Genomic DNA, 12,334 nt, shown 5'->3' with positions numbered 1-12,334 from the left:
GGGGGTGGAGTACAAAAAGCTGTATTTGCCCTTGTTATCAATAGGCCTATTCTGCTTACAGACTATCAATCTGTACAAAAACTTGGATAAGACTAATAATCATATTTAAATATTAATCTTATTATGGAATACAAAGGTGCATTTAACTTACCATATTATATTTAACAATAAATAATTCATTTTCTCTTCACAGTGAGATTTTTGAGCGAAGCAGTGAGGAACAAACTACTGCCTCTATACATATTTGCAGACTGTTTGGTTCTGAGTGGATCCATGCTGGTAATTCTTTTCATCTCTTTGCATTTGTTTAATAGGCTAATATAGGATGATTCTTTTAAAAGTCACGGATTTCATTTGGGTCTAGAATTTCTAACGGAAGTCCAATTTTCATGCGGATTGTGGCAAATGATCAAGGAAGGATGGAAGATTTATGGGACTATGTTTACTGGTTTATATTCATCCGGATTAATATCAATCACGCCTCAAGAAAAACAGCAAATTTTTGCCAGTGTACCTTTATTGAAACGAGGTATGGAGATTTGTTTTTTTTTTTTTTCGTTAGATGGCAACCTCACCAAGGTCAAGAAGAAGCAGGAAACTGGGCCGCTGTATTGGGAATTGTGCTGTACTGTTCTGTGCTACTGTGTGAGTATGATCAGGGCACATTGAGAGTAGTGTATTCTTTGGAACAACACGAGTTTGTCGTTAAAAGTTTTGGAGAACGGAATTTGTTGTTGCTATGCAAAGGACATTCAGAAACAAATTTGCTTCACGTTCTACCCCAGACAAGAACATAATGCGGTCGCTAGTAAATAAATTGGAAGAAACAGGATCGCTTCTGAGTGAGACAGGGACGCATCGGACCCCGCAAGCGGCTGTTGTGGAGTGGAAGATGTCAATTATGGACTCCTTAGGTCGCCCATGAAATCTCTCCGTCGTTTGTGGCAAGAAACCGGCTATAGCTATCCATATGTGATTTATGGATGTTATTACTAACACTTAATTTGTATTCTGACAAACACTTAATTTGTATTCTGCAATTTCGCTTTAAAAATCCAGGACCTCATTCCATTTGTTACGTACACTTGCAAAAATTTGGTGTTTTTCTTGAGGAGTAATCGATATTACTGCGGATGAATTTAAACCAGTACACATAGTCCCATAAATCTTCCATCCTTCCTTGATCATTTGCTACAAACTGCATGAAAATCGGACTTCAGTTAGAAATTCTAGACTCAAATGAAATCCGTGAGTTTTAAGAGAATCACCATGTATAAATAACCTTTGGACAATTTTAGTTTCTCGATCAATTAGGGTTTCGAGAATAATAATGGATGCGATGACAGTTCAACAACTAAAACGGGCATCTCACTTGATGTCATTGAGGTACCGAAAAGTCAAGTAGCTCGTTAGATAGCCATCATCATATTAACTATCAGATCTAAAAAGCTCAACTTTATATCGCCGTGTTTTCAAGAAAATCCACGCTTAACTTTCTCACAAATGAGGCCAAAGTTGATCATTGTGAATTATTATTATTATTAAGTATTCTGCCTTTCGGCAGGTCCTGGGACTACTGAGGATTTTTTTTTCAATTTTAGATTTTGGCCTGGATATGTTTCTTACACTTTTGTCGATCTTCAGCTTCCTCTTTTAACTCCCAATATTTTCTCCTATCTTTCAAATCATCGATCAGCTGTGTTCTTCTTCTTCCTATTCCTCGCTTCCCTTTCATCTTTCCTTCTATGGCGGTGTGAAGAAGACAATTTCTTCGCAAGATGTGTCCAATCCAATTGGCCTTTCTACAAAGGATGGTGGCTAGAGGTGTCCTCTTTTTTTCTATCCGTTTTAAAACATCTTCGTTTGTTGCTCTCTCTGTCCATTTTATCTTCTCCATCTTCCTCCAACACCACATTTCGAAGTTCTCCAAATATTTCCTCTCTAACTTCCGTAATGTCCAAGTCTCTGAACCATACAGTCCAATACTATATATATAGCACTTGACTAACTTCTTCTTAAGTCCAATATTAAGCCTGCTAGTTAAGAGTGATCTTTTCTTGTTGAATGCTTCTTTAGCTATTGCAATTCTTGACCTGATCTCTTTGGTGCAGTAAACGTCTCTCGTCAAAATACTTCCTAGATTCTTGAAATGATCGACCTCTTCAAGTTCTCTTTGTTCTACTCTGATCCGTAAAGGCGTGTTTCCATGGGATATTCTCATGACTTTCGACTTTTCGATGCTAATTTCCATTCCATACAGTTTTCCAGTGTCAACTATTTTGTCAATCATCTCCTGTAGTCCTCCTTAACCTGGACCTTCGGTTTTAGCTATTATAATCATATTATGTGAATACCTGATCTTGTTAATGATCTGCCCTCCAATCTTGAAATCTCCAATTCCCATTAATGCTTCCTTCATTAAACATTCACTGTAAATGTTGAATACTTGGGGCGACAAATTACATCCCTGTCTGACTCCTCTTCCAATCTCCACACTATTGGTTTCTCCTTCATTCAAGCGCAGCTTCACTCGTTGTCCTGTGTGCAGGTTTTGAATGAGTCGTCGATCTCTCCAGTTGACTCAGATTTCTTTAAGTATTTTCAGAAGTTTCGTCCAATTGACTCGGTCGAAAGCTTGTCGCCAGTCGATGAAGCACAAACACAACTCTTCCTTTACATCAAGAATTCTTTCTGATATAATTCCCATCAATTCAATAGCATCTCTGGTGCCTTTTTCTTTCCTGAATCCAAATTGATCTTCTTCTAACCTCTCATCTATCTTATTTTCCAGCCGCGTATTCAGTATGCGTGCAATGAACTTTCCAGTATGGGAAATCAGGCTAATGGTTCTGTGATCGCTGCACTTCTTTGCTTGGTTTTTCTTGGGCCATGCAATCATTGTAACATCAAGAAAATCCTTTGGCCATTCTCCACTCAGGAAGATCTTGTTAATAAGTGGTCAGTACTTTTATTGCGTTGTCTCCTAATCCCTTGAGCAAATCTACTGGTATGTCGTCTTCTCCAGTGGCCTTTCTCCTTCGTATGTCTTTGATTGCCGGTACTACTTCACTTTTTAATATACTGGGTTTGTTTTCATCATCATCCAGCTCTTTCTCTTCGATCACAATATCTTTGGGGTGCTTCTTCTGGTCATACAGATCTTTTATGTATTCCTCCCAAATTCTAAGGATTCTTTGATGGTCAGTGGTTACATTACCTTCTTGATCTTCGATGCCGCACGTTCGTATACGTTTGTTAGCTTTCCCTCCTAATTCTTGTGCTTTCTGCTACATCAGATCATATCTGCCGCGCCGTTGAAGTTCCATTATTTCTTCACATATCTGTTCCATGTACTTTTCTTTGGCTTTGTCTGTCTCTCTTCTCAATTCATTATTCAGCCTTCTGTACTCCTTGATGTCTGTGTTTTTCATCCTTCTGCGTTCTTCCATCTTCTTAAGCATTGCTTCAGTTATCCATGGATTTCTCGGTGCTCTTTCCATCCTGCCGATGTTATTGTGGAGTGCGTCAAGCAGAATCTGTTTAACTTTTCCCCAACTATTCTCTATATTGTCAACCACACCGCCCATTGCACAGAATTTTTCTTCAATTTCTTCTTTCACATCATCGTCGATATTTCTTAGTGGCTCCAAGTTCCATTTTCGATTTTCTTTCCATTTTTCTTGATCGACTTTAACCAGGTTTGCACTTCCGCCACCAGGAGATTGTGATCCTATTCAATGTCCGCTCCTGGCAGTGTCTTCACGTGTCGTACACTATTCCTGAAACATTGTTTCACAAGAATGTAATCGATTTGGTAGCGTTTCGTATCTCCTGGACTTTTCCACGTGGGTCACTTGGGTGAAAACTTTTACCCGGGTCTTGGTCTCGCTTCTCAGACCCAGTGACTCAAGCAGACCCGGGGATCCAAAATATCAACTCTGTAGCATTTTATAGTTTATTAATGATATTCATTACTTGAGCCCGAACATCCCATTGTTCGGTTCCCGGTGTGACATTTCTTAATCCATGCTAAGTCTTCAATATTTCACATGATTATAATTCCATGTTTATTATCTTCTCATAGTGAAAAATAATGCAGTGGTTTTTGAACACAGACTATACAAAAAGATTCAACAAAACGATGTTAAGGCTGAGCACCATATTTTATATTCTTAACGACAAGTTTTCCAGGTTTGTTCAATTAAACTTTCATGATCCGTGATAAGAAAAACACGTAGCTTGCTTTTTCTGTGCTTCTCACGCATTTATACTCTGATAAACCTTGTAGTTATCTTTCAGTGCAATGCTTTGACACAACAAGAGAGAAAGAAAATTATAATTTAGTGAGGAGACAAAAGGAGATAAAGACAGAGAATTGTGTTTGTTTGAATTACATTATCAGTGTAACACATATACTTCTCATGTGTATGACGATGTTTCATCGTGTTCGAGTGATATCGGGTTTGTTCGTATCACTCCGGATCATAAGTTAGACTGCCTCTTTGTCACGGGTCACGAAGCTTTTGAGCCGTTCTATTTACGTCCTATCCCTAACAGCACAATCACATAGCAGGCATATGAATATCATGTTCCCTCAGCGTACGCGCCTATGACGTGGGAGACCCGGGTTCGATTTCCGGCGGGAGCTCACATGGTTCGGATTCCACGTTAATCAGTAGGTCCATGTCTTATATAGCCTCACTGCTGAACGGGACGTTAAACTCAAAAACAAACAAACAAAACATATTCCCTCAGGTACATGGGAATGAGTCCAGTATGTGCATTATGTATCTCTGAGAGAGAAATCACATGGATGGCAAGTTATAGTTACAGTCTATGTCCGCCCCTAGGCACATGCCTGACATGTACCTGGGGAACGTGCCTAGTATGTTCCCCATGCTGTAAGCGTCAATGAACCACAAAATTACTCCCCCAAAATATGTTAAATCGCCTATATGCGTAATGTGTTTATATTAAGGTGAGTCTAAAAAAACACTTTAAACAAGTGAAAAAAATGTACTCCAGGGTAGACGCGAACTACCAACCTTTGGATTACTAGCTAGGTGCTCTACCAACTTGGCCACGGAGGCGATGACGACGAAGTCGCTTGTAGAGGGATAAATTGTTGAGGTCTTTTGAATTTGGCTAATCAACGTGCTCCTTTAACCGTGTATATTCGACGGTAACAGTTTGGGATAAAATAAAAGCTACTCGCCATGTAATTTTATAACAAAATGACGAGTGTCTATTTACTTTATTTCATGGTTCTTCCATATTCACTTTCAAATGATCGGCGACAGTTGCCATCTAATAAAGTTGATGCATTTGTTGCTTCTAGTACACAATCGCTTAGAAAAAGAAGCAACAAATGCATCAAATGTGGGAGATGAATTTAGAGCACGTAAATGTAGCATGCCTAGCACATCTTGTGTTTGTTGAGTATCTGAAACAGTATGTACTGTACCTAAAGGACGTACCTAGAACATGACAGCTATTTGTCCCAAGTGACAACATAAAAACAAATTACTGTTCGAGTGCGAAACTGAGTCAGATATATAATTACTATATTTGTGGTACATAGTTGCAAATATCAACTAGGTGTAACAAGTACTTAAAACTGTAGGTAGGTGAAGTACATACTTAGCACATGAATATCATATGTGCCAAGTGTCGGGTACCTAAAAAGTAGCTGGTACACCTAAATGGCACATGTCTAGCACATCCTGTGCTGCTAGGGATTATACGATGCATCTTCACACATCTGTGAGCCAGTCCCGGTGTTTGCTCGCCGAAGATCAAAAATCTTTGAAAATCCATTTTTCAGTTTAACGTCCCACGATTATGCCCTTAAGACTAAGCGGGACGGATGATGAAGGAAAGTGAATAATAATGGAAGAATTGGTGGAATAAGAATGTGTGAGAAAACGATGTTGTCCCCCACGATCTTACTTGGCTGGGAATCGAACAAAGGGTCCCCCACGTACCAGAGGTAATCGCTCTACCCCTAAGCCACCGTGCCCTCTCGAAATCTTTGAAAATGAAAAATAAGCTTAAAAACAAAATAAGAAGTTTTTGAAAAATCCAACCAAATACAATTTATCCCATTGCAGTTTAATGTAAGAAATCACTAATGAGTAATGAGTTTCGAATAAAGAAAATGAAAACTTATGTCTACACGAACATCCGCAATGTTATAAACTATCCACTAAGAAAGTAAAAATGTATTCTTAAAAGAACTGATGTGGATTTTTAGCACGTTTATTTACAGGTATTCGCTACCGTACAAACATTTCTGCCAATTATTCTATAAGTTCTAAGTTTATTGACGAAATAGTTTTTATTTTTTATTTTTATGATGTTGCACACACTACACAAAAATACATTATCTTTGGATTGACAGACAATGTATATAATGGTAGTTTTGTTTCGATTTCAGGATGAACGTTCTGCAATGAAACCTTGGTTATACTTGAACCTCCTAAAAGGTGTTTGTCTGACATCCGCCTTTCTGTTTTGTTGGGCGAGATCTATCAGTGGCCATTTGATTAACTATGATTTACTGGAACATGGCGTATTCTGCTCTTATCTCCTTGGTAATTACAGCATAGTTTATTCTTTGTGTTGATAATAGACATAACGAAAATGATAACATTCCAATTTCTTAAGCATTACTTATATACTTCCAAATCATGGTATATGTAAGTATCGCAAATCCTATAGAATGGCAATGGCCGTCCTACTGTCCGTCGACAGGTAATAGTCATCGCAATGAGTCGTGAAGCTTGACCTAGATCTACCGATCTCAGCATTCAATATAGCACATTATGTGTCTAGGTCGTCAGTCCCCCATCCGTGAAATTTTTCCAGTGTTGTTTCTCACACTACATGGGGAACATCTCCTAAAGGTACATTGTTGTCGAATTCTCGCTAAGTTTCCTTTTATTTTCGTTTTTTGATATTTATACTATTATTATTGTTAACCGTTTAATTCGCGTAATAGAGCTCCTTCGTGGCTAAGCGGTTAGCGTACGCGCCTTGGTCGTGGGAGACCCAGGTTCAATTCCCGTCGGGAGCTCATGTGGTTCGAATTCCACGTTAATCAGTAGTTCCCGTCTCATATAGCCTCGCTGGTGTAAGGGACGTTAAACTCAAGTTCAACTAAACTCGAATAATTGTTAGCGTTCATTTTATAGTTCTTTTAAGTGTTTTTTTTCGCCCAGTCGTAATGTCTATTAAGTTTGGCAATATTCTTGGTGTACTTCTAGTGTCTCATGTTCTCTAAAGTGTGAATTCGGAAGACAGCTCCCCGTATCGTACCGAATTCTCCCAATGCATCATAAGTGAGGCTAAATAGTTATATGATTTGTATAGAGTCCAGGCTTCACGAGCCGTCGCGGTCTCTATATTGCAACAATGGTAAGAGATATCAAAAAACGGTTTCAGTCTCAACAATAGATTTATTCCTCGTCCTTATCTATCTACTCCAACCAGAAGTCGTAGAAATATACAAGTTTCGGTATATTTCTCTCTCTCTCTCTCTCTCTCTCTCTCTCTCTCTCTCTCTCTCTCTCTCTCTCTCTATATATATATATATATATATATATATATATATATATATATATATATATATATATAGGGTGTTTAAAAATAACACCGACAACGTTTGGGAGGTGATTCCTGACGCCAAGATAAGACAAAAAGTATAGACCAACCTGGGTGCACAAATGCTTCCTTTCGGAGTTACAGATTGCCGAAAACATGAAAAAATTAACCATAAAGGTTCATAGCTCTGAAACTATGGGACCTACCGTAGTCGGGTCAAGACTTCACTTAGGGACTAATATGTGCCCTATCCACATATCCATGTATCAGAATCTTACGGTACGTCTGTAACAATTTTTATGGAGGTAGTTGATGAGCACTTCATATCATATGCCCGAGCCAAACTTCCTCTATAAAAAATGTTGCGTGAGTACCTTAGGATTCTGAAACGTGCATTTTTGGATAGGGCAGATATTAGTTCCAAAGTGAAGTCTTGACCCGACTACGGTAGGTCCCATAGTTTCAGAGCTATGGACCTTTAAAGTTCATTTTTTTTACATGTTTTCAGCAGCCCATAACTCCAAAACGAAGCATATGCACACCGAGGTTGGTCTATATTTTTCCTCTTATCTTGGTGTCAGGAATTACCTCCCAAACGTTGTCGGTGTTTTTTGAAACACCCTGTATATAGCGAAAAGCAAGTTCTTAGCTCCCGCCGTAAGCATATGAGAGCTTATAATTTCACTGAGAGTGCATGAAGGTATGTGATACTTTATTTTCCGGTAACTACTGGCTGGATTTGATAGAAATTTGTTGGGCAAGAGGCCCATCGTATAAGAAATAAAGAGCACATTATAACAAAATGATTAGCTTCGTCGTGGCTAAGCGGTTAGCGTACTCGTCTTTGACGTGGGAGACCCGGCTTCGATACTCAGCAGGGGCCTATGTGATCTCATAAACCTTGTTGTTTAAAGGGACGCTAAATTAAAAATGAAATCAAATCACTAACACTACGAAGACGGAATTACATAGGATGTTTAATGAGATATAGATGAAAATTAACATTAATTCTTATAATTTAATATTTGGTGAGATTTAACATAGTCCAATGACGAGTCATTTCTCAATTGATAGGTTACATCGAAATAAATAAAATACGAGGGGTAATCAGAAAGTAAGGTTACAAAGCATGCAGTGAAACGTGTAATTATAGGAGGCCGCCAGAAAAATGTGTACACTGTTTAAGAAAAACACAATATATTATATTTCTTAAATTCATTTAATTATTCAAACATGTGTTACAAACCTTCAAGTAAGCATATGTTTACATTAGATGTTCAAAATATTGCCCGTTGCTTGGGACGCTCGAGAACCTTCGCCAGAAGAATACAGAAGCATGTGCATCGGTCTCTATTGATACATTGACCGCTGTAGCTGCAGCGACTGCTCGTCGTTCCATGAGCCTCAAACTTGTCAGCAATGCGTTTGATGGTTAGGCGGGGTTGGTGGTTCAGTACCAAACTCTCCCTCCTCACTGACGCTGCACTTCGATGGCATTCCCAAACCTGATAAAACACTTCAAAACTTACTTAAGCTGCTTGAACGTCAAGCGTGCTCTTGCCATTTTCTTATCTCACTAACAGTGCTGACAGTACCGACCTCTGTTGAGCGAAAAACCGGACTAATTTTAATTAAAAACAATGCTGACATCTGTTGGGCGAAAAGCTATACTACAACATACTTAAGTTTCAGAACAATTGTCAATGCCAGTATTCTGATACAGGATGACAAAGACTGTATACATTTTCTGGCGGATTCTTATATTATTTAATACAATCAATACAGCCAACAGATAGCACATACATTATCGGTTGAGGCACTTGTCGCATCGTAGGATGAGTTCAAAGATTCCTTCCTGGTAAAAATCCTGTCGTTGCGTGTTCAGTCACGTTGTCACGAAGTGTTTAGCGCGCCATAGACGCACGCACTTGCATTACCAACATGTATGAAAGGTTTCTTTCATCATGCATCTTGAAAGAATTTTTTACCCACACACGTACCAACGTGCTGTCCAACATACTGAAAGTAGTTTGAGAAATGTGGGGGACGAGGAAACGCGTGCTTTTTCTTTCTGCAACAGCACGACCTTGGCATGCGACGGAGGAGAGACTCACGTGATTTCTTCCGCTGTCGTGATTGGCGGACCTAAATATAAAACAGCCACCTTGCATGAACGAGCCCATACACGGTAAACATGCATGCATAACGGCAAAAACATCAAACATGTTTTCAGAAGATTTTGAAAACTTTCAACATGAATGAACGAGGCCATACACGATCAACTTGCCTGTGGTTTTATCATTTTTCATACAAGTCGGGCTGTTTCTTCAGGCATGTGTTTACGTGTATGGGCCGCTTTTCACTTCCTCGACTGAAGCAAAGTGACGGCCTCCTAGGTGCTCCTTCAAGAAGTGCGGGAATAAGTGAAAGTCGGTTGAAGCGAGGTCCGGGCGGAGGGAGTAGGAAGGTTGGTCGATAATGTCCCAGCGGAACTGTTTCAACAGCGTGATGGCCTTCTGGGTTGTATGCGGATGGGCTTTGTCTTGAAGGAAGATGACACCCTCGGCGAGAAGTCCTGGCTGTAAACCTCTACAAGCTGCCGCTAAATTTTAGTTAAGGTTACGTGTTTCACCCATAGAAATCGAATAACTGAGCGGACCGCTTCGCGAAACCAGCTTTCCAAACGAATCGCAATTTGTGTATATCAGCAACTAGCGACATAGGTGTCGGGTGGCTGAAACTCTGTTCAGTTGCTAACTCTATGTAAAATATGTAACTATATGTAAAATTAACGCACACTCCTCATTTCCCTGTAACAAACAAAACTCCAGAAATATCGGTCTTTATAACCTTTAGTTTCTGATCCTCCCTCGTAAGTGTTTTAGGTTAAATTTTGATGCGCAGTTTCCAAGGAAATTTAGAAAACTGAATTTTTGTGACATTAAAAAGTACGTCTTTCGTTTCTAATCTGATGCACTTGATAGCTTCATTCTGTATAAATTAGCTATTTAACTATTTACTTTAATACTATTAAATAGCAGTGTTCTCTTAATGGTGACCCACCTAATACTTGTTAGTAGTACATAGTAATAGGATGGGGAGTTTGAAAATACGTTATCCCAGGCGACTGTGGACAGGGGTAGGGGATGCAAGACCAAAACTAAACCCTTTTCGGCCTAAGCTCTAAGCTGTGATAAACAAAGCCACTTGAACATAAATCTCGCTGATTCGCTGTTGGCTTACTGACCCTTGTACTACTCCGCAATATAGTTCATATGATTAAATTATAAAACTGCTACATTATTATAAATGACATGAATATGTTATGGATTATCTAATAATATTGCAATTGAGTGTGGTTAATGAAATAATGGAAACAAATACTAAGCATGCGCACATTGCGCAATAATTGTGGTGCCAATTCAACTGTGGAGCCGTGTTTTTCTTTTAAGTCTGAAAGATGGCTGGCATGAATCCCAGTTCATCGAGTGTTGTAGTGAAACATCAACAAGGTAAACCTTTTCTCACTAAGCAACAATCGCTTACCAGCGAAATTCAAATATATATATATATATATTAATCGTTCGAGTTTTTCTTTCTTTTCTGCTGCTGCTGTAAGTATCTGGACAACACGAGACAGTACTGTCAAAACGAACGTGTATAATTTGCTTCTCCCCGTGGGGAGTGGGAGTGATGCATCACTAGCCAATCGTATTTGTGACGAGCGGAAGGATACAAATATTTTGTTTATCGGAGTTTAGAGCTTACGCTGAACAGGGAATAGCATGTGATTTAAAGATCAGACGTAGCATTGTTTTTCCAGATAAGAACCACGTACACTCATGTGCAAAATTGTTGTCGCATGTCTATAAATATGTTGTTGTAGGAATATAATTTGATAACGGATTCCCTCGGTATTTCTTACAATGATAGTATGTGTATAATCTTCAAAGACATGTATGTGGCAAATTTCATGTCAAAAGAGCAGTGAACAAGAACAATAAAACGAAAACAAAACTTTCTTGTAAATTTAGCAACATTTTGTTTTACTCTGATTTTCGTATTTATAATTCTTTTCCTATGAGATTTACCAAAAATATACATTTCCCGATTATACACATAGCATTAGTATCAAAAGTACCCTGCAAAATCATTATCAAATTATATTCTTACAAGAAGACAGTTATAGATACGCAACAATAATTTTGAACATGACTGTACATTAAATATTTGTCATACCGGTCTATAAGAGCGTTTGCACACGTCCCCGGCAATGCCAGTTCCGGTTTCGACAAAGCCGGCGATGGAATCGGCGGCAATGTAATCAAATGGTATCTTGCACACGCTTTCCGACCCGGCAAAATAGCCGGTGGAACTCCCGGGACCGGCAAATGCAGTCGGCCTAGCCGCCGACAATGTCGGTGTCGGCTCCGGCTCCGGTTTTGTCGGCGGCAATGCTTTCTTATGCATGGATGCACACGCAGCCGGTAATACCGGATCCGGATCAGGCTGATAGGTACAGTGAATGAGTGGCAAGGCGTTGTGTATTCTTGTTTTTTTCCCCCTGTATTTGGATTTTTTTGTTTGCTTCAGTTTTTTCTGTTATTTTCTTTTTTTCACATCACTTCAATATATAATGAAGAATGAAATAATCAAAATGGCTGTGAGGTACCACAAATATAGCGGCTTGCTATTTACATAAATTCTCAGCAAGGGAAATTCGGATCTTGTT

General features: G+C 39.0%; 1 protein-coding gene across 1 annotated transcript in view; it reads left to right on the top strand.

Moving 5' to 3' along the window:
• The window catches only part of LOC145664851 (uncharacterized), a 38,746-nt gene that overhangs the window by 22,910 nt on the left and 3,502 nt on the right, over positions 1 to 12,334 (top strand). Inside the window, exons 4-5 of the mRNA XM_081731868.1 lie at positions 194 to 279; positions 6,437 to 6,593. Coding sequence (XP_081587994.1) covers positions 194 to 279; positions 6,437 to 6,593 — 243 coding nt within the window. The remainder of the gene's footprint in view (positions 1 to 193; positions 280 to 6,436; positions 6,594 to 12,334) is intronic.

This window comes from Thermobia domestica, chromosome 11 (assembly GCF_964235325.1).
Source record: "Thermobia domestica chromosome 11, izTheDome1.hap1.1, whole genome shotgun sequence".
Taxonomy (NCBI): domain Eukaryota; kingdom Metazoa; phylum Arthropoda; class Insecta; order Zygentoma; family Lepismatidae; genus Thermobia; species Thermobia domestica.
This window is presented reverse-complemented; position numbering and strand designations above follow the sequence as displayed.